Source organism: Pimephales promelas, chromosome 2 (genome assembly GCF_988280905.1).
Source record: "Pimephales promelas chromosome 2, fPimPro1.hap1.1, whole genome shotgun sequence".
NCBI classification, from domain to species: Eukaryota; Metazoa; Chordata; class Actinopteri; order Cypriniformes; family Leuciscidae; genus Pimephales; species Pimephales promelas.
This window is the reverse complement of record NC_142770.1, coordinates 32451691-32475394: the sequence shown is the minus strand read 5'-3', so window position 1 is coordinate 32475394 and position 23704 is coordinate 32451691. Positions and strand designations below refer to the sequence as shown.

At 39.3% G+C, this 23704-nt stretch overlaps 3 protein-coding genes across 5 annotated transcripts in view; 1 reads left to right on the top strand and 2 right to left on the bottom strand.

Moving 5' to 3' along the window:
* Nucleotides 1-23704, top strand: part of LOC148997204 (ribonuclease inhibitor-like) — a 361305-nt gene that overhangs the window by 66535 nt on the left and 271066 nt on the right. The gene's annotated exons all lie outside the window — the stretch shown is intronic.
* LOC120488949 (NACHT, LRR and PYD domains-containing protein 3) overlaps nt 2530-23704 on the bottom strand; it is a 75870-nt gene continuing 54695 nt past the window's right edge. The window contains exons 8-12 of one of the 3 annotated variants that reach the window (XM_089121956.1): nt 12267-12440; nt 11139-11312; nt 4118-4291; nt 3733-3894; nt 2530-2947 (exon numbers count right to left, since the gene is read on the bottom strand). In XM_089121956.1, the coding sequence (XP_088978082.1) occupies nt 2941-2947; nt 3733-3894; nt 4118-4291; nt 11139-11312; nt 12267-12440 (691 nt within the window). In that variant the 3' untranslated portion in view covers nt 2530-2940. The remainder of the gene's footprint in view (nt 2948-3732; nt 3895-4117; nt 4292-11138; nt 11313-12266; nt 12441-23704) is intronic. The other 2 variants (XM_089121959.1, XM_089121963.1) reach the window with 2 other exon arrangements.
* On the bottom strand, nt 17671-22711 carry LOC120468822 (uncharacterized). Its single transcript, XM_089121967.1, has 2 exons — nt 17994-22711; nt 17671-17773 (listed from the first exon to the last, which is right to left on the bottom strand). The coding sequence occupies exon 1, from the start codon at nt 22658-22660 to the stop codon at nt 19760-19762; it is 2901 nt and encodes a 966-aa protein (XP_088978093.1). The 5' UTR covers nt 22661-22711; the 3' UTR covers nt 17671-17773; nt 17994-19759.

Here is a 23704-nt window from a genome sequence, read left to right as displayed (position 1 = left end):
AACTTGGACCGGCGCTGCACAGAGCGACCGGTGAATAACATCAAACTAGAGCGGGAACGACGGCTCCCTTTCGCGGTATTTGATGTCATTACCGATCGCTCTGTATGCCGGTTCAAGTTAGTAAAAAATCCAGTAAAAGTGGAGTATGGAGCGCTGCAGGTCACGGCACGCGGAGAAATGGCAAGTGGGAGAGATGAGGCAGTTGGAGGAAGCGCGAGCGTCCTATAAGTCTATGGTATAAGTCTGGTGTGTGGGAACATTTTGGATTTCATGTTATGATATTTTAATATAACGTTACAGTGGCACTTTATGTTTAGATAAGAGCTCCAGTCATATGTTTCGAAATCCTGCACTTTAATTTCAAGTGAAAAAAGGTACCCTCACTTTTTGGGAATAGAAGCATTGTTTATACTGTTTTTTGTGTTGAGGTTGAACTTATGTTTCACTTTATGTTTATGGCCTTTGCTATTTCTATAGCCTAATTATAGGCAATGAGGTATTCATGTATATTAACTTATTCATAAAAGACAGTGTAGTTCCTCTTTTTTTCTTTTAAAAGATAGAATTTTTGTAAGAGCTACAAAAGTTGTCAGTTGATAAATGCAAGTTAATTTCTTTGTGTAAATACGATTTGTGTGATAAAAATGCTCAAGTTCTTGTAGAGATAGTGATACACATTCTCCTTTTTTTTCAAAATAAATGAAAAGCATGTCAATGTCTTCTCTCTTGCTGTATCTAAATCTCACCTAGCTTTCCTCTGAGATAGTCCCTAAAATGTGCTTAAAGTCAAAGAGTCAAATTCAGTTTGTGCATGATTGCATGAATATAATTTTTTTTATACTGTATCCTAAAGTGTGGATAATTAAGCTATATATCACATGCTGAAGTACATTTCTGGAGTGTTAAAGATTAAAAGAAAAAAAATAACAAGAACCGTACAGAACCGAAAACCGTGACACTAAAACCGTGATACAAACCGAACCGTCGGTTTCGTGAACCGTGCCACCCCTATACTATACTATTACAGAAATACTAATATAAATATTATCTTATAGCTCTTTATGCTCCGAGACCAGCAGCTCAACATTCATCTTGCCCATAGGTATCTTATCTCTTCTTCGCCGTATGTGTGCTCAAGACCGTTTTGTGTTTGAGCGCCCCCAAGTTGTGTTTTACTGTAACTTCAGAAGTACCAGACACGTGAGCAAACCCGCCAATCTCGTTGGTTGGATAGGTTTTGACGTGGCGCGTCAAACCAAAAAAACGAACCAGAGGCGTTTTTTTAAAAATGACGCTTTTACGCGTTGCGTTTTTCGCGTCGGTGTGAACACTCACATTGGCGCCCATTGTTTAGTCACGAGGCGTTAAGCGTCGACGAATAACGCGCGCGAAATTCGTCCCGGTGTGAACAGGCCTTTAATCTGTAGTTGGTGAAGTGTACCGTCGTTATTGAGGATCGCCAAGGTGGAAACCAGCGGATTGGTGATTGTTATCGTCAAGTGCAACTACTTCTCCGTCGGGTCCAAGCCAGGACAGCTGTATTCCTATACGGCCACAGAGCTCGTTTAAGTCCAGCCAATCAGAGTGCACTCCAAATCCGGCTGCTCTGATGTCTAACTTTCTGTTCTGCTTTAGTTTAAATCCAAGAAACTGAGGCTCGTTGCTGGAAGCGGCAGGTATTTTGCGACGCTGTAGATGTAAAAACAGCGATTCACGTGCTAATTCTCTAACAGTTGTATCGTCATTATTGAGCATATTTAGAAGATGTCCTGTTCTAGAAGCGGTGTAAAGCCATTCGATGTTTGCAAAAAACACAGCTCCGCCTCGATCCAGCCGGCAAGGGAGTCCGCGGTTTGCATCTCAGGGAGACCTCCGCTGACTCGCGGCATTCTCTTTAATACACGGACTGTGAACTTCAGGAAAGGTAGTCCAAACTGTCTTTCATTTTGCCAGGTGGTTGTAAAAGTTCCATTCTTAAAGTAAACTCCATTTAAAATGCGGACGAGTCTGATCCATTTAGTCGGCGTTTCTCCGGAAAAGAGGAAGTTATGTTTATCCTCGAGGTGTTTCGTATCCAAGGTCTTTCTAAATGCACTTTCCCGATTTTGGAATAGTATCCACTCATCCTGGCTTAGTGGTCTTGCAATCATTGATAAGTCTATGTAATTTCCACCCGCTGGTTGATTAAGCACAGAGTCGCGGGTAGTCCAGCTTTGTTTGTAAATCCTGCCGGTCTGGAGCGCGTCTTTGAACGCTCCCTTTATTGTTGTTATAAGACACATGGTCAGAAGTAGTAGCCAAAAGTCAGCCATTTGTCAAAAATACACTTCCCTGCATTAACGTTGGCAGTTACAACGGGTGTTGCTGTCAGAGAGTCATACGGGTGTAGACTCAAGTCTACACCCTCATAACCATGACACACAACTAACTTCATATACAATAAAACAATAACAATACATTTATTCTGTGTATAAAATGTTAGAGAGATAATGTAAATGTTTAAAAGTTTCAAGTAATCTTTATATCAGTCACGTTCATGATTAGAAATATTTGAATAATTCTGGATGAGTTTAGTCTAAACATTATTATATTTGCAGGCCTGATAGTGAAGATTTCTGCTGACACTCATCTGAGCTTCTTCCTCTGTTCCACCTTTAATTACAACTAAACCATCATTTGGCTGAATAATAAACCAACATTAATCATTCAATATCACATGATTCTAATACGCATGCTAACACACACGCTGCTTTATTTAATAGTGAAGTCTGAGTCTCTTCCACCTGTATGAAACACATTTACACATGTATTTCTCCTCTTAGACAGCAGTGAGACTCTTCTGTGGATCACCTGATGGTTTCTGCTCCTCTCATCTCCGTATCACAGATTTAAACCTTGATGGAAATCCACTGACGTTTTATGATCGATCTTTATCTATAATCATATACTGTAAAGTGGAACAGAAGAGAAAACAATCAGTGTTCAGTGGAACAAAGTGCTGTTTTTCTTTAGTAAAAGTAAGTTAAATTGAATTCCTGTAATCAGATTAATGACTGACTTTACATGATCTTGGATAGAGATATTTGTGTATTTAAATATAATAGATGTAAAGCCTGAATCATGTTCATGTGTGTGCCTGTGTGTGTCGGTGCGACTCCTATTGAGTCTCTGTAAAGGAGAAACTAATGAGTGTACGGCGTATGGAATAAACCACAGCGAGCAAATACTAATGTTATTTTGAGTTAAACACAAACCTTTAGTTAAAGCCGTTTGTCCTCTAGTTTAAACATGTTTGTAGGCTCTTAGTAAATAACTGAGAGTAAAGTAAGTGTAGAGTAGTGTGACGTGTTGCTTGTCACAGTAAAAACACACTAGAGACAGAGACATTGCTCATGTGAGCTGGACGCTGTGAGCTGAAGCTGGAACTGCACTGATTTTAGCAGGAGTGCAGCGTTTCCTACAATCTGACCAAGTCTGTTTCACACTCAAATGATTCACTTCTACTGACACAGTTCATAAAGCAGGTGTTGATGTATAAAGCTGTGACAGTGAGCTTTTCTTCTCTTTCCTCCTTTGTGTTCAACATTTCAATAACTTCACATTTTGTTCTCACACAAACCCTTTGTTGCAACAAATCTTAATGATAATTTCCTTTCACGAATGTTTGAAAGGTTTGTTCACATATCAGAGATAAATGAAGATGTCTTTAATATCTCAGTGATGTTTCCTCACCTCAGGACACAGTTTGAGTCTCGTAGCTCGTCTCTGAGCCGCTGCTTTGAGTCTCCGATCTCATTCTCTCTCAGATCAAGCTCTTTTAAAAACTGCAGAGCTTTTGAGTTCGTCAAAGACTGAGTTAAAGAAGAAACATCTGTAATGCCACAGTCATATAGACTAGAGAGACACAAACAGAGGAAGAGAGATTATCTTACAAACAAATGTGAAGAATTTTACACAGATATAATGTGAATTTAGACTCACTGTCAGATATTGAGAATAAAGTGTTTTAGTTTAATAAACCCAGAAAGTGCACTGCTATAACCAATGAAAGACGGCCTAGGTGTGAAATGCACGGCCCGCCACTGCTGTAATTGCTGTACAGTATAATGACACTAACTGTAGTTTCTCCAGCTTGAATTGTGGGTTCATCAGTAGATCACTGAGGTTTTTCACTCCAGAGTCTCCTAGATTATTCCCGCTCAGGTCCAGCTCTCTCAGGTGTGACGGGTTTGATTTCAGAGCTGAAGTCACATCAGAACAACCTTCATCTGTCATATCACACCAGCTTAACCTACATTAGCAGAGAGAGAGAGAGAGAGAGAGAGAGAGAGAGAGAGAGAGACTTTGACTTTAGATCTTCTTTAATTAATCAATATTAACATATTTTTTTTTAAAAAAAAAAACCCTTAAAACATTCACATTAAAAAAAAAAAAAAAAAACCTGAACACTCATAAATTTAATACAAAACCACTCTGATCATCAGCTTCACATAAAACACCATCAATTCCCCACACATGAAAAAAAGAGTTAACATCATTTATGAGGCTAAAATACGCAAATTCCATCATTAATCTCTTCTTTATAAAACCTCTCATCATCAAAACAATGTCCACACTTTCCCTCCCTTCCACCTTATTTCTTCTTGTACACCAAATTGCCAGCTTTGCTGCACCAAACAAGTAGTTTAGTAAAACCACTTTGGATTTATATTTTGCTGTATATTTGGGACCAAAAATAAACAATTCTCGGTTAAACTTTCCCATGAGCTGTCAACTCCAGCTTTCCATAAAACCCAAAATTATTCCTAAACGTTGACACTCAATAAAAAGATGAAAAACAGTTTCAGGTACCCCACAGAAAGGACAACCCTCATCATCTGAGACATTAAGGAGTGCTTTGTGTCTGTTAGTAGCTAAAATCCCATGCACAATTCTCCACTGAAGATCAACCACCCTTTTCTCAATGGGTCTTTTGTACAGGGACCGCCAGCTACCTTTCGGGGAAGAGCCTGAATCAAACACCATTGTCCATTTAGTGTCTCTTACATCCTTAAGATGTTGGAAATTTATAGTTTTTACACAAGCTCTATAAAGTGTTTGTCTGCTCAAATTGCTAAAAACATTCAGTTCTGGTATCTCCATTGAAAGCAACTTTCTGCCATCTTCCTGCCAGTCTTCTTTTTTTATGGAAACATGCAGTTCAGGAAAATGGGCATTACCACCATCATAACAGTTCTCCACTGGGTAAACTTTCATGATATCCCTTATGGGAACAGGGAGGACCTCCTCAAGATCCTCCAACATCTTCTTGATAAGCCGTTCAGACCTGAAGCCCACCTTTTGTGCCAGTTCCTCCACAGATATCCAGCTCAGTCCCCTGCGTAGATGGCAGATTTTGGATACTCCTGCTTTCAACATTGCCGATCTTACAGTGGCAGAGCTCAGCAACTCGACAGAGATACAAGGATTGAAAAATAAAGGCTCTTCATATATCCACTGATTGGATCCTTCCCGTCACTCTTATAAAAGCCCACCAATCCTTCCAATGCTAGTCCATCCAAGGACATGACGAACCATTGCTTATCCAACCCCATTCTTCTGGTTTTTTGCAGCAGAGCACATGCTACGTCCATCCACTGCTGATGCTGACCATATAAAAAACGCTGTGCCACTTGCAATCGGAAAACAGCAATCCTTGACCAAATGTCAATTAATCCTTGTCCTCCCTCATGAACTGGAAGGTATAAGACAGCAGCTTTTAGCCAGTGTTGTCCTGACCAAAAAAATTTAACAAGAGTCTTTTGAATATCTTCAATTATGTTTTTTGGAGGGTCTAAAACCATCAACTTGTGCCAAAGGGTGGAAGCTATAAGATTGTTGGCTATCAGGACTCTTCCCCTGTAGGATAACTGGGGTAGCAGCCATTGCCATTTAGACAACTTTACAAGCACTCCTTCTACTAACCCCTCCCAGTTCTTCATCTTGCATTCATCTTTACCAAGATAAACTCCTAAAACTTTAAAACCAGTCATCCCCCACTTCACATTTCCTGGTAATTCAGGCAAAGGGTTTCTTTCACACCCACACCATAATGCCTCTGTTTTTTGCCAATTTAGTTTGGCTGATGATTGTCCTTCATACATCTTTAAAGCCTCCTTTATAACTTGAACATCATGTGAATTCCTAACCATTAGAGTAATATCGTCTGCATACGCAGAAAGTTTAATAGTATCAGCTTCTGGCTTATTACTCACAAGAATACCTGTCAATTTTCTTCTTAACAAACAAAGTAGCGGCTCTATTGCCAAAGTATATAATTGACCTGACATAGGGCACCCTTGCCTTATCCCTCTATTCATTTGAATTGGTACACTTAAACCTCCTCCTATTTTAACCATACTAACAGCATCAGCATATAATATTCTTATCCATGATAAAAAATGTTCTCCAAACCCATAACACTTAAGAACCTTGAAAAGATAGTGATGATCTACACGATCAAAGGCTTTCTCCTGATCCAGAGAAAGCAGACCAAAATCAACATTATATATTCCAGCATAAACCATAATATCTCTCATTAAAAATAAATTATCATAAATAGACCTTTTTGGTACACAGTATGTTTGGTCTTTTTGTACTAAAACATCAAGAACACCTTTAAGTCTGTTTGCCAAACACTTAGATAATATTTTATAATCGGAACATAAAACAGCTACTGGTCTCCAGTTCTTTAGCAGACACAAGTCTCCCTTCTTTGGGATCAGAGAGAGCACTGCTCGTTGACAACTTTTAGGTAGAGCCTCAGCTTTAAAGATTTCTTGTACAACTTTAAAAAAGTCTTTTCCGATTATTCCCCAGAAAGTTTGATAAAATTCTGCTGGTAATCCATCGATCCCTGGTGCACGACCAGATGAAAGTTGATTCACTGCTTTTGTAACTTCCTCAAAAGACAGATCAGAGTCTAAGTCCTTTACGTTTTCTTCATCCAGCACAGGCAAGTTGTTAAAAAGTTCATCAGTGTCAAAATTACCTGTGCACTCTTTAGCATATAAGTCCACATAAAAATCAACAGCAAGTCTCCTCATTTCCAAAGGATCTGAAGTAACATTCCCATCAGGTGTGCGTAATGCATGCATATAATTAGTATGTATACACTTCTTATTCAAATTAAAAAAGAATGTTGTGGGAGCATCCATGTCATGTACAGAAACAAAATGTGATTTTACAAGAGCTCTTTTTACTTTTTCATTTAACATTTGACTTAGCTCTTGTCTCTTCTGGCTAAGATCATCTTGTAAATTTACATTATTCTGATCAATTAACATATTTTGAATTTTTGAAATATCTTTCTCTAATTTTGCCATTTCATACTTAACTTTACAAGAGGTATGTACCATAAATTGTTGACAGAAAACCTTAATCTGCGTTTTCCCTATTTCCCACCACTGAAGCAGATTTTCATAATCATTTTTTTCTTCAACCCAACAATTCCAAAACATTTTAAAATTCTCATAAAAATTAACATCTTGAAGTAATTTAATATCAAAACGCCAATAAAAGAATTGTGGTTTTGTTTCTGATAAAACAACATTCATTGAAATGAGCTGATGATCAGAGATAATGCAGGGTGTTATGTATGCACCTATCACTCTATTACACAGACTATTATGTAAATAAAATCGATCCAGGCGTGCCGCACTAACTCTATCTACTGCCACTTTAAGCCAACTATATTGTCTCACGTTTTTATTTTTTTCCCTCCACACATCTACTAGCCCAAACTGAGAGGTTATTGCTTTCAAAACTTTAACAGAAGGAGGATGTGGTTCTTTTCCAATCCTATCAATAACAAAATCAGGGGTGCAATTAAAATCTCCACCTAAAATTAAAACATCTTCTTGTGAAAGAGAAACAAGAGTATCTTTTAACATCTCAAAAAGCTTAATTCTATCCTTACCAATATTTGGTGCATAGATATTAACAAAGACAAAACACATATCTTTTATTTTAGCTTTAATTAGAAGAAGTCGCCCCTTTTCTAATTCATCAATTGATAAAATATTTACATCTAATTCAGGAGAAAACAAAATTGCCACCCCTGCACTAAAATTTGTCCCATGACTAAGAACACACTGACCATCAAACCACAAACCCCAGTCTACTTTATTGTTTATGTCACTGTGTGTTTCTTGTAGAAACATCACATTAAATTCTTTTAGCTTTATGCATTCTTTTAACATCGCCCATTTATTTCTTGCCCTAAGACCATTTACATTAAGGGACCCCATTCTTAGGACATCCATAGTGAAATAGTGTAGGAAAGCAGAAATCAACAGAATTGTGAAAAGAATACCAGGAGAAGGATAGATACCCATTGTGCACTTATTTTTGTTTTCCTTTCGCAGCCCGGCGTTTCACAGCCCTGCCTGGTTTTACTCCTCCTTGCCTAATTGTTGTTATATATTTTTTTAATCTGAACCTTTTCTGCTGGGATAATACTTCTAGACTGCATTCTTGTCTCGCTTTCATAACAGATAACACAAATTTATCCCCATCTGGAAAGAACTTACCAATTTCAACACTTTTACCCTTAGTCTCATCCAAAAATGCATTAATCTGCTCAACTGAATACAGATCACTTCAACAATTTACCACATCAACATCAGCCAATGACTCATCATCTCTACAACTCTCTACAGTTGCTTCTGACGAATCATCCATCTCTTCACTTTGCCCCTCATGCGTCTCATTTTCCTGTACTTGGCCTACTACCCCAACACAAACATCACTCTTACCACCACCACCACTACAGCCTGGAACCACAGCATCAATGACAATATTTTCCAAAACAATTGGCCTTACCTCGGTATTTGTATCTGCCGTTCCAGACTGTTGCGGTGTGCTTTCCATCACAATCTCATCAGGTGTTTCAGTTTGGCCTCGCTCTTCATCATTACGCGCTTTGTGCGGACAAGTGAAACGTTTATGACCAATATCCCCGCATTCAAAACAACGCAAAGTCTCCGTACTAGCATACACCATATATGAGCTCTCTCCATGAGGTATCCGAAAAGATACGTCAAGCGTTTTAGTGGGAGAGCTCAAAAACATGTAAACGTGTCTTCTAAAAGATAGCACGTGCTTCAGTGCAGCGTTTTTGCACCCTAAAGGAATCTCTTTTATAGCGCCGGCAATTTTACCAAATCTAGTCAACTCTTTAATAATAATCTCATTGCCGACGAATGGGGGCACATTTGAGATTACAATTTTCGTTGCCGGTGCTGACAACGGTGTAATCGGCACATACGTTTCATTGATCCATATTCCACTTTCAATTAAGGTTTTTACTTGATTTTCACTTTTCAAAAAAACAACGACCGCCTTGTTCATTCTTGAAGCAGAACTAATATTATCATTACCAACCTTGGCTCCTACCGCAAGGAGAACATCCTCAATAGAAGTATTCGCCTCCGGGGCGCACCTGAAACCATTTCGGAGGGTGAGAGGCGACGCTCCCCCCGCGGGGGAAGACGTCATACGGCCTCACACACACACACCCACCCCACGTTGAACTTATCCCTACCCTAACCCATAGGCGGAAATCGCGGGGGGGTCGGGGGGGTCAGGACCCCCCCTATCTGAGGGTTGTCCCCCGCAAAAAAAACATTAAAATATGTGTATTGTAAATAATGTAATGATATATTCTTAAAATAATTAAGAAATAAAATAACACAAATGCAAACGGGGCAATATCGAAAAAAGCGTTCTAAACATTTTGAGACCCCCCTCCCTTGCCTCACAGTGCATTGGTCCACTGCCTCCGTCCCTTTTACCTCAGACGCCTCCGTCCCCTTAGACACACACATTCCGGTGGCCGGAGAGAAAAACATAGTTTTTGAGTAGTTGTGGAACTCCAGTAAAGGGGTCGCACACCGGACGAGAAGCGTCGCGTCGCGCAGCGCCACGTCTTTAAAATTCGAACACATTATTCTCTATGAGTGTACACACACCGGCGGCGCCGTTCGGCGTCTGTCCGCGGCGCCCAGCAACGGCTCAGTCAGGACCGTGTTCAAAACCCTGCTGCGCCACAGAGCGCCATTTACATAGTTTTATATACAATTTAAATTATTTTTTGTCTCAAATCGGTGCTGACGGATCCTGACTTCGCCCTATGCTGCAATATGCATTTAGTTTTGCATTTATTTACAGAAATCAGCTGCTTGAATGCAATTGCTGGTGTTATTGGATTTTTCAGGTGAGATTCTCAATTCATTCAGTAAACGGATGCTCTGAGGTAAAGTTTTCAGAATGCAAACTCAGCAACGATTATATTTAATTGTACAGTACAATAATAACTTAGAACAGACATTATCTTCATGTCATTAAACATTACAATATTGCTGGCCATACACTGATGAGAAAGTCCGGGTGCGCTGTGCATTTATATTGTAACGCTTTTACTGTGATTTAGTTGGTTTATATCATTTAATATAGTTAAATAATGAGTCAATGAATGAAATGAAATCGCTGCGCTGCGTGAGGAGAGTATGTAAACAGATTCGCCGCTGGCTTAAACCAGAAAGAAATTTTAAGAATTATAATGAAATGGTCTCCATGCTACACTAATAATAGTAGTAAGGCTTTCCTCTGTATGTTTTTGCCTGTATTATTGGTGTCCCCTTCAAAATTTGCTCTTGAGAATTGTTATGTTTATTGTCACCCCCAACATTTTGATGAAATTTTCGCCCCTGCCCTAACCCCTAAATATGTGATCAGAGGTGTAAAACAAAAAGGAAAATAAAGAAATAAAGAAAAGAAAGAAAAGCTTGAAAAACGCAAAACGCTCTCCCACACGTGTCTCTCACACACGCACTCACTCCCAACATCCGCTCCGAAAGAGAGAGAGAGAGAGAGAGAGAGAGAGAATGAAGAAAATAAGACACTCTTTATTCTGTAAAGTCACATCATCTTCATCAGCAAATAAAACAGACAAAGGAAGAGAGATCTTCATCTTTATTTCACCAGATCACAAAATACTAAGGTGAAAATGTTTGTTCAAATATAATGTTAATGTGTTCAAGTTTAAACAGTTGAAGTGATTTTAAGCATTTTGATTCTTGTATGTGAATGTGACTGACCTCAATCTCTCCAGTTTACAGTGTGAATCCTTCAGTACGGCACATAAGTGCTTCACTCCTGTGTTTCCTAGTTTATTCACGCTCAGGTTCAGCTCTCTCAGGTGTGACGGGTTTGATTTCAGAGCTGAAGTCAGGATGAGACTCTGTTTCTCTGTAATACTGCATACACTCAGACTGAAGACAGAGAAATAACAATAGTTCACATCTATGATGATCATCTTATTGAAGAGCTACAGCAGCATTTAGTTTCGAATAGTCTGTTTTAAAACCCAGTCACACTAGTTCTGTGCGCTGGAAGACACTGTTTCTTCTCTTTCATTTCTAACTATTTATTTGTCGTCTCTCTTCTCTATTCTCTGTTGAAAAGGCAGATTTCTGTGTGTACACAATCAGTGCATTGTATCAGATGCTGGGAATTAAACAATTACTATCTACACTCTAAAAGGTTTTATATGATTTACTAATTTATTTTGGTGAAACAATCAAAAATATTGATTACATTTTAAAGCAGTGAAATCAATTACAATACACTGTATAAACTGAGCAAATGTAAGTAAAAAATTAAGTAGATTTGAGTAACTGCATCTGTACATTAACAAATAAAATTGTTTTAACTGAGTAAATCTGCTCAATCTCTCAAGAGTGTGTTAAATATATTTATGATACTGATTTGAATTAAGTAATATTTGTGGTTCTTGAAACATATAAGTTTAATTCTCCAATCTCAAATATTTTGATAGAAATTTCACAATTATGTTAAGTGTATTATACATAAATTATTGGTTAGTCAAATAATAAATTCTAATAGTGAAAAAAAAAAATATATAACTGTAAATTTTAGATGAAATTAACTGTTGGATTTTTAGTCAATTATTTTGGTACGTTTAGCTCAAACAATCAAGCAAATGATATTCAGAGATTTTATTAAGTTAATAAAGTTAAATATTACTGTGATATTTACTAAGCCACAGAATAATTACACAGTGTAGATTAACAAAACATAAAAATGTGAGCAATAGGGAAACCCAGAAAGTGCACTGCTATAACCAATGAAACATAAGCCCTGCTGTCTTCAAATAAATAAACTTCAGTCACACTGTAATTGCTGTACAGTATAATGACACTAACTGTAGTTTCTCCAGCTTGAATTGTGGGTTCATCAGTAGATCACTGAGGTTTTTCACTCCAGAGTCTCCTAGTTTATTCCTGCTCAGGTTCAGCTCTCTCAGGTGTGACGGGTTTGATTTCAGAGCTGAAGACACATCAGAACAACCTTCATCTGTCATAACACAGCAGCTTAACCTACATTAGCAGAGAGAGAGAGAGAGAGAGAGAGAGAGAGAGAGAGAGACTTTTAGACACTCTTTAATTTACAAAAATAAACTAGACAAAACAAAAATTATCCAATAAATAAAAAACAAAACAAAAATCACCAATTAAAAAACAAATTCCCTGATTCACTTATAGTCACCAGAACTGCTCCAACACCCCATCTCCATTCAAAATAAGAGATATTATTGGTGTTACGATAATAGGTATATTCAATTATCACTCTTGACTTCACCAAAGACTTAAAAAGAGACACCATGCTTACATCCTCTCCAGCATTTTTGCACTGATGCGTCTTAAAAATTGCTAGTTTAGCTTGTCCTATTAAAAAATTGGCAAGTGTACACTGTTGTTGCCAAGACTTCCTGTATCAGCAACCCAATATAAATAGACTATTGGTAAACGAAAAACCCAATTTTGCAATGATTTCACCCAACAGTTCAAACAATGAACAAAGTCTAAGACACTCACAAAACATGAAAAACAGTGTCAATTGCATTGCAAAAAGGACATATCGGTAAAACAGTCTCATTAAGCTTTGAGACAAAAGAATTTGAGGCAATAATACAATGCAATACCCTCCACTGAAGGTCTCCACATCTCTTGGAGATAGGAGGTTTGTACAATAATCTCCAAGATGGATATACCTCATCAGGAATAGAAAGCACAGTCCTCCATTTAGTGTCCAGTCTTTGTTTCAATTGCCCAAGATGTACAGACTTCACACATATATGATATAACATTTTTTTCTCAATACCAAAAAAAGCCAAATCCCCATAACCTTTCAATAAGTTTGTTAAGTTTGTATCATCAACTGATTCCCAATCTTTAAGAACCACCTTAAATTCCGGAAATGTCTGAGGAGTAAAACCATTCAGAAAAACATTATTTATAAAAGAAGTCAACATTGGAGGAAAAGAGGTCTTAAGTTTCCTAACAAATCCCTCCACAATTCTAACCGAAGTTAGCCCAACTTGATTAGCAATTTCCAGTTCAGTTCGCCACTGACCTTTTATTAGATCAATCAAGTCCATTACTTTTGTGATGCCAGCATTCAAAAATTTGTTGATTAAAGATGATGACATATTAAATGGCACTTCAAAAAGAGGACTAAAAAAAAGAGGTTCTGCAATACCATAATGCTTATCCTCTTCTCTTAACAGTGTAAAACAATCCCATGATTTAAAAACAGATCCATAAAAATTGAAAGGCAAAAATTGCGTCTTCATCACAAAGGATTTCTGCATTAAGAACAACTGCTTGTCAAGACCAATTCCTCCAAGACTCTTGAGTATATGAAGACCAACAGCAACCCAAGGCACATGATCTGAACAGTACAGGAGTTTTTGCAGTGAATGCAATCTCATAGACATAATCTTAGATTCTAAATGTATTAGTCCCTGTCCTCCCTCTGCCACAGGGAGATATAGGACACCTGGAGGAAGCCAATGGCAACCATCCCAAAAAAAGTTAACAAATGCTTTTTGAACACCAACAACTAATTCTTTGGGGGGATCCAAAACAGTACATTTATGCCATAGCAATGAAGCTGCCAAGTTATTTATAACCAGACATCTCCCTCTATAAGAAAGTTGCGGAAGAATCCAACGCCACTTCTGAATTCTAAGAATCACCCGATCAAAAAGACCTTCCCAATTCTTTTCTGTGTATCCATTAGTCCCAAAGTAAAGACCAAGGACTTTAAAGCCATCTCGGGCCCATCTGCATTGTGGTGGGAGCTGGGAAGGTCCCCCACCCTGCCAATCTCCCAACAGCAAAGATGCACATTTCCCCCAGTTAATACATGCAGATGAAGCTTTTTTAAATCTATCTAGAGAAGATATCAATTTTAAAACATCTTTCGAGTCTTTTATGACTACTGTTATGTCATCTGCATAAGCCGTGAGCTTAACTGGATCTACTCTGGGGGAACTGGGAATATTAACACCATTTAGCTGCCTCCTAAGAGAAGCTAAGAGAGGCTCAATTGATATTGAATACAAAAGACCTGAAAGAGGGCAACCTTGCCTTATTCCCCTGGTTACAGAGAAAGGCCTAGTTAGGGAACCATTAAGTCTTAACATGCTGAAAATTCCATTATACAACATTTTGATGAGAGACACAAAATAAGGACCAAAACCAAAAGCCTCCAGGGTCTTAAATAAATATTGATGGTCCACCCTGTCAAACGCCTTCTCCTGGTCTAGTGATAGAAAACCAATGTCCAAATTATGCATTTTTGCAACAGTAATAATATCTCTCAATAAAAAGAGATTGTCAAAAATCGATCTTTTGGGTATACAAAATGTTTGATCATTATGAATGACTGATGCGATACATTTTTTAAGTCGATTAGTTAATGCTTTTGACAATATCTTAAAATCAGCACAGATCAAAGATACCGGACACCAGTTCTTTAGACACCCAAGATCACCCTTTTTTGGGATTAGTGTTAAGATTGCCCTTCGACAACTCAAAGGAAGAGTTCCCTTCTCAATACATTCAAGAAAAACACCATACAGATCTTGTCCAATTAAATTCCAAAAGGTCTTGAAAAACTCAGCAGAAAGTCCATCAAGCCCAAGCGATTTCCCAGAACACATCTCCTGAACTGCTTGAGAAAGTTCTCCAAATGATAAAGGACTATCCAAGTCATCCTGATCCTCTTCAGATAGTTTAGTTGAATCATATAAAAGTTCATCAGCGACAGCTCCATCACATTTCTCGGAACAGTATAAATTCTCATAAAAAGAAAGAGCATATGCCTGAATTTCCCTTTGGTCAGTTGTAACTCCACCACATGGCATCTTCAACTGATGAAAAATCTTCTGTTCTCTTGGCTTTTTTTGAGTCCAAAAAAGAAAACTGTTGGAGCATCCATGTCATTCAGCTGGGCAAACCTGGTCCTTAGAAGGGCTGTTTTTCCTCGTTCCTCCAATAAGTTCTTTAAAAGGATCTTATCTCTTGCAATAGAGTCAATAGAAGATGAATTATTAAGGGTAGAATCACTGCTTTGCCCAAGAATATCTTCTTCCAGAGACTTCATTTTTTCTTTAAGGGCTCTAGTACTATGTGCAGTGTATTGCTGGCAAAAAGTCTTAATTTGAACTTTGCCGATGTCCCACCATTGACTCAATGACTGAAAACTGCATCTCTCCTCTCTCCAAGTTTTCCAGAAAAGATTAAAAGAGTGAATAAAGGTGCAATCCTGCAATAATCTATTATTAAAGTGCCATTGTGAATTAGAGAATTTAGGAAGAGAGATAGAAGCTTTAATAGATACATAGTGATGATCTGATAAAAAAGATGGCGAAATTGAACTATTAAAGAACTTTCCCCTATTGTCTTTAGCAACATAAAAACGGTCAAGTCTAGCCCCTGACATATTATTTGAATTAGCTTTCAACCAGGAGTACTGTCTAACCCCAGGATATGCCTCCCTCCATAGATCAACTAAATAATGATCATTAAGTAGTTTCTTTAAACTGTCAGCAGAAGGTGGATGAGGTTCATCATGATTTCTATCCATATATGGATTAACAGTACAATTAAAATCACCACCAAGTACAATAATATTTTCCTGAGGACATTGTGATAAAGCATTATAAAGTATTTTAAAAAACATGATACGCTCTTGACAAATATTTGGAGCATAAACATTAAAAAAGGAAAAATGTACATCACCCAAAGCAATATCAGCAGAGTTGTAAAGTAGAAGTAGAAAGTAGAAATTCTGCCATGTCTTACTTTCAGCCATGAACTGATCGACAGTTGATTAGGGCTGATTTCTCCTGGCTGAAAAACTGCTAATAAGCAAATCCAGGTGATTGGAACAAAATACTGAGGCGGACTTTTACTTTCTGAACCTGGACTTTTCTCCTCTGAAGAGAACAGAAAAGGAGATGACACAGATGAAATCACCTGAAGAGAAGACATTAAATCTGAAGATCTCAGAAGAGGAGGGTTAAACAACTCCACAAACAGCATTACCAGCTTCACTTATTACTAACCAGACTGACTTTATTTCTGTCAGACTTCTAAGAAGATTTTAACTCTGTGTTTCATTTAAAGTCACCATAACAGTGATTAGTGTTTCCATTAGACAGGCTCTTTACACTTATTATATATTTGATCTCTTCTGTCTGCTGTGACAGTGTGTTTGTCAAACACATTTACAGTAACAAAGTTTAACGGAATCAGGTGAAGAACATTACCTGGTGATGGTTTTATAATCATCATGAAAAAGCCTGATTCACTGTGGTATTTGAATATAATAATTATTTTGACAAATTAATTTCAAAAAACAAAACCTGTAACTAGGCTTGGGTGACATATCGCACAATATTGTTATGCGCGTCTAATCAGTGAAGCCGGTTCCTTGATTAGTAGTAAATCACCTTCACCTGCTTTAAGATGGAAGATATGATGCAGATATGAGTGTTAAATTAAGACTCAAGAGTGTTAAAGTTAATGAGATAATTAAGTGATTAATTTAGTGATGATTGAGCATTATTGAAGACACCTGATGATCACAAGCAGAATCACTGAAGGACAAAATCACAAATTGTAAGCCACCGTTATGGAGATTAGTGTCTGCTTTAGTTGGGCTCTTGACACTTTTACTTTCACTTTAAACTTTGTTTGACTGCTGTTATTAATTTATAACAGTCAAGTGAACAAAAAAAGTGTGATCTGACAGTGTAGGTTGTGTTTTGGCATAATCATGCTGTGATCTGTATAATGAAACTTTTCATATAATTTGGTTTAACTTGATAGCAGCATTTTAGTGATTATAAAGCATATGACTATCAATTTTTTCTGATATTCCAAAATATTTAATATAAATTATTCTGATCAAATAACTTTCAAATGCATTTATATAGAAACACAGACATCAATAATCAGCCTGTGAATCTCAACCGTGGTGACCACATAATCCTTGTTGCCACCCATCACAACTCATTAATGGCTCCCATCATGCATGACTATCATCATGTATGAATAAATTATGATCTGAATTGTCTATGTAAGTTACTTTTCCTAATTGAATATTCTGCTCGTCACCGTTGTTGAGAAGCATTGACTGAATCTTGAGGTCTGTGTGTGTGTCAAGTTATCTGGGTTTTTCTTTGCCTCAATGTCTGCCCAAACTTGAAAAAGGCCTCAATCAACTCTGAAGGTGCATGGAATAACTCAAACCATCTGGTTCTTCATCATAGAAGCAGTTTATTGAAAATCTCTCATCATTGACTAGATCTTCTTTTGTACTTGTCTCAATGATAATTCCAGAAGGTTAGCTTAATAACCTACACAGAAACAGATATGTGATACGAGTCACTACAAAGTGCAACAAAAGTACAAACACCATTGTCAAACATTCACAATTTACACAGCAACTCAACAGCAATGTAAATAAAGAAGCTTGTTATGCAGTTAGAAAGTAAAATGCTAAACTACTAGCATTAAACACCTTTCAAACATACACAAAATATGTAGTCATTAAATAAAAATAAGTCTTTGTCCTACCAGTTGCATCTCAAAGTTGATGAAACATTGTGGCTTTTCAACAGTCTTTCTCCTTTGGTATTTTGAACACCAAAACCCACCAACTTCAGTAGGAGAAGCACATTTACTGCAAACAAAGTTCCCTCTTGCTCCCAGTAATCACACACACCTGGTGGAGTTTGGAGATGTGGAGTTTCAATGACCAATCAGCTACCTTGATTCTCCCAGGTTGCACCATGTGCTCCCAACCAATAGGCTGCACTCATTTTGATCTTAAATCTTCTTTACCAATGATGAATTTATACTTTTTAACCATGTCTCTTTTTTTTCCTTTTTTTTTTTTCTTTCTCTCAAATTCAACTTAACACCTCCCACTTGAGCTCCTGGTCAACTGACCGAAGGAGGTCACACACACTTCTTAGCTGAAATGTCTTTACTGTTCTTCAATGGGAATCAGAACTACCAAACGTCTCACATCCCTACGCAGAATCGTAGCTGGAATTTTGTCACAATGCTTTTTTGTTGGTTTGACATTCTTGCCGGTTTCTGCTTGGTTTGGTTTAACAATCGAGACAGGATAGCTGGGGAATACTCTGACCATTACATCTCTCACGGTTCCTTTCTTGTCTGCATTTATATCGACGACTCTGGCCATCTTGTACTGACCTCTTAGAGCATTCTGGTCAGCCACCCATACCACATCTCCCACGGCAACGTTCCGCTCTTTAGTATGCCACTTGTTTCTTACAAAGAGGTTAGGACCTTCCAGCTGACACCAACTTCTCCAGAATTTGTTGACTTCTTCCTGGATGATTCTTAGCCTTCTGTATGGATAGCCTTCAAACTCAAAACTTCCTTGATCCCCCTTTCTCCCAGTACGACCCAGGAGAAGAGAGTTTGGACTTACATATTCCACACAGTCTTCTCGACTTTGTGTCCTGGCATCAATAGGTCTTTCATTGACCAAATTGCTTGCCGTGTAAAGAAAAGTTTGAAATTCCCCCCATGACATAACTTTGTTACAGCCTAGATTCAGTAGGGCCCGCTTAACTAAACGGACAGCCGCTTCTGCTGCACCATTCCGGTGAGGGGAACCTGCCGGGTGAATTTTCCAAGACCACTCCGTGCCTTTCTTGGCTGCTTCAATTCCTAACTTTTCTCTGTCTTGTCGCTCTAGGAACTTATGAAGATCCTCAAGAACAGGCTTGGCCCCGATAAAATTTGATCCTGAGTCTGACCACAGTTTCCTAGGATGTCCTCTTAAAGCTGTGAATCTTTGGTATGCCAGCAGAAATCCTTCTGTTGATTGGTCACTGACAATATCAGTATGGATAGCCCTTGATGCCATACAACAGAAGACAACTCCCCAAACTTTGAGTCTCACCCTCATCTTTATTTCATCTTTTACCCAATAAGGTCCAAACAAATCCAAGGTTGTAAACTCAAATGGTCCAGCTGGTTCTGACCGCTCTGGTGGAAGGTCTCCCATAATCTGTTGGCATTGCTTCGACCTTGCCTTCTTGCAGGTCACACAGCAGTCTACGGATTTCTTAGCTAGTCTGCGGCCTTTTATAATCCAAGCTTTTCTTCTCATTCTCAACAAAGTTCCAGCCACTCCTTCATGGTTTACTTGATGAGCTTCCTGAGCCAAAAGTGTAGATACATATGCATTATATGGTAAGATTGGAACTGCAGTCTTATCCTCATTGAAGATTTGAATTCTTCCTCCACAAACAAACAGTCCAGAATTTTCATCCTTGTACACTGCCAACCTACTGAGGGTAGTATCAGAAAAAAATCACATTCTCTTGGGCTGCTAGAAAGAGATCTTCAAGGGCATCCTCCTGTTCTCTTACCGTCAAGATAGCTTCATTGACTCTTTCTTCCAAAGACTTTACCTCCCACTTTGATGAACCCAAGGTCTTAGTTCTTATCTTCAGCCACTTCTTCACAGCTCGACGCACCCAAGCAGTAACTCTGATCAGTCTGGACAATTTGCTGAATCTTTCAACTTCAAGTAACTTACTTGCTACTATGCAGTCATATATCCTTCCAGATGGAGCAATCTTAGCCTTTTCCTTCTGACTTGCAGAATTGCCTGAATCTGCAATGAGGTCATTTCCTCCTCCCTCATGAACGCCCACTTTAATTTTCTCCAGGAGGACGGAGCCTTTCTTTTTCTTAGCCAGACTTCTGGTTAGTACTGCAGAGAATGCTTTCCTCTGAAGTCTGTTAATAGCTTCTCTTGCAGCAGTTGCAATCTCAGCAGCTGACTTAATTGGCCAATCCTCCACTGGCCATTTCAAGAACACAGGCCCTCTCTGCCATGCAGAATCTTGTTTTAGGCTTTCTGGACTACCTCCCCTTGTGATAATATCCGCAATGTTTATGTCACCTGGGATCCACCACCAATCCTTAACTAGCGTTGTTCTCTGGATCTCTCCAATCCTATTGGCAAAGAAGGACTGGTAGCCATAGCTAGCCCGTTGAATAGCTCCCAACACTGTTTGGCTGTCCACCAAATGGAACCATTGGTCAATTTCCACTTGGCAATGTTTCTCAATATATTTTTTAAGTCTTGCTGCATAAACTGCACCACACATCTCAGCCTTGACTGCTTCCCCTTTTTGATCCAAAGGAGTCAATTTGGCCTTGGACTCAATTAGCCTCACTTCAATACCCTGGTCTGTTTCCCACCTGAAATATGTTACAGCTCCATAGGTCTTATCGCTTCCATCAGAGAACGTGATTCCCAACGGTTTTCCTTTCCAGCCTCTAGGTGTTATGCCTCTGGGAAACGTTACCTTGCTTAGGTGAACATACTCCTCAAACACTTCAATAGCTTCTTCTCTGAGGTTTTCTGACAGTGGTTCATCCCATGTATCTTTGGCCAACTTTCCACGTCCTGCCTCCTGAAATGCCTTTCGTACAAGGATGGCCCCTTTTTGCTTAACCGGTGTGACCAGGCCAATCGGATCATACAATCCTGCCACCTGACTCAGTAGCATTCTTCTGGTCAGAGGATTAGGAGTCTTGGTCCTGACCTCTTCTTTGAGGAGGTTTTGTCCTATCCTCATTTTCTTCTTTCGCTTGGAAAAGTTAATTGATGTCATGATGTAAAGTGTATCCTTTTCTGCCAGATACCCAACTCCAAGGGCCTTGTTGTCTTTATCCCTCAGCTGGTTTGGAAGTTTTAGAATTCTGTCTTCTTCTGTTGACTCTACTGACTCACCATCACCAGGCTTCCAACTTTCTTCTGACCGAATCCAGTGCTTCAAGAAAAACCCTCCAGCTCTTAAGACCTCCTCAACACCTTCGGTTATTTTGTCCAGCTGTTTCCGATCATTGTGGGAAGTCAGAATATCATCCACATAACTATCCTCTTCGATGACTTTGCGCTCTTCATGTAGATGAGAAAACTTAGTCAGCTTTGCAGTTTCACGCATGGCCAACTGTGCAATGCACCCTGCCGGTCGATCACCGATGTTAACTCTGGTGATTGCATATTCTCCTATTTCTTCACTCTGATCATCTCTCCACAGAAACCTATGTAGATGCATTTCTTTCTCCTCCAGCCATACAGAGTTATACATCTTCCTGATATCTCCAAGGACAGCATACACTCCTCTCCTAAACCTCAGAAGTACAGCTCTGATTGGATTAAGAAAATCTGGGCCTTTCAGAAGAAGATCATTCAAACTTACTCCTCTAAATTTCTGACTGCTGTTCCATACCAAGCGCACTGGAGTCGTAACGGAGTGAGGATTTGGTGCAATCAGGTGACTCACATACCATACTGGTCCATTCCAGGAATTAATTGCATCTTCAGTGAGCTTGATTGCTGCTCCGCGTTCCACCATTTCATGAATTTGAGCTGTATAAGCGACTTTCCACTCTGGCTCCCTCTTGAGCTGCTTTTCCGTTCTCAAAAATGTTGCCTCTACTCCACTTCTATTATTGGGAAGGGAAGCTGGATTTTCAGTCCAGGGATATTTTGCGTGCCAATGAGGAGACTTGCTGTGAGCATCATTCTCTAGATAGGTAAGACACCCTTTTATAATTTCGAGTTCTCTCTCCTCTACCAGTGTCATCTCCTTACCACCTGGCTGACAGTTCCCACAGCGACAAGCTCCACACATCGGTTCACAAGCTGCCCCTATGCTGTCCCACTTCCACCATTCCAAGAACTCACGGTTGCTAACAGCTGCAATGTTTGTCTCAGCTCTGGTTTCTTGGGGTAGTTGGACTGACTTGGACATCTCTTGCATTTCAATTCCTCCCACTTCCTCTTCATATTTTACAGCGGCTGTTCTCATGGAGCGAGCAAAATGGGTTTTGGACTCATATGCAGATAGATTAATCTCTTCAAATAAGTCTGGATGAGCGCCACCTACTGTTTTTCCCAAAGGACTGTCCCATAAGACAAGATCCCCCACAACCTTCACTCGTTGTGGGGCTAATCTCCCTTCTCGATGGCTAATAAGAAGTTCAATCTCTTTAGGTCTTACCAACTCTTCAAGCTTGACTTCCGGAAAGAATCTCTGCAATTGCTTAGGTTTTATGACCTTGTGCACTTTAGCAATTTCATCCAAGCCGTAACAAAGAAGCTCATGTGCTCTTTCTTTGTCCTCTTCAGTCTTTATTCTGACTCGAAGCAGATATCGCTTGGTCTTCACCTTGATGGCCATTCCAGCAACTCCATGCACTATCAGTGTGACATCTTCGCTCCTTAACCTCAAGCGTCCAGCAGCCTTGTGGGTTATATAGTTAGTATCTGATGCAAGATCTACCAAAGTTCCAACCCTCTGCCCCGCATTGGCGGTTACTTCCATGAGCATCATGATGACAGGTAGTTCTTGTACCCCACTTTCCTCTAGAAGGCCAACTTGGGTTATTACTAACCAGACTGACTTGAGTCAGTCTGGTTAGTAATAAGTGAAGCTGTAATGCTGTTTGTGGAGTTTTTTAATCCTCCTCTGCTGAGATCTTCAGAGATTTAATGTCTTCTCTTCAGGTGATTTCATCTAAGACTGTGTCATCTCCTTTTCTGTTCTCTTCAGAGGAGTAAAGTCCAGGTTCAGAAAGTAAAAGTCCGCCTCAGTATTTTGTTCCAATCACCTGGATTTGCTTATTAGCAGTTTTTCAGCCAGGAGACAGACATCAGCCCTAATCAACTGTCGATCAGTTCATGGCTGGAATAAACACATGGCAGGACTTCTACTTTTTTTCTACTTCTACTTTATACAACACTGCTATGCAGTTGCTTGCATCTGAAACTGAGCGAGTCAATGTCAAGGGAGTACAGCGTTACGCCACACCTCTTCTGTGGAACCCAGGGACTCCAGAACTTAAGGGCTCCATGCAGTCCGTCCTTGCAAATCTGAGGAACACTGAAAGGAGACTCCAGAAGGACCCTGACAAGGCCTCAATCTATTCAGGAGAGATTGACAAACTCATAGAGGCAGGTTACGTGGTCAAGCTCAACCAGACGGAAGCGACACAAACAGAGGCATGGTACCTGCCCCATCATCTCGTGAGTCATAACAATAAACATCGACTGGTGTTCTTTCAGAACTCGTTCTCGGACTGTTCTTTCAGATACCATGGCCTGTCCTTGAACGACCAGCTCCTCCCAGGTCCCACACTTGGACCATCGCTGTTAGGAGTACTCCTGAGATTCAGACAGCATCCTGTGGCAGTGAGCGCAGATATCAAGGGCATGTTCCATCAGG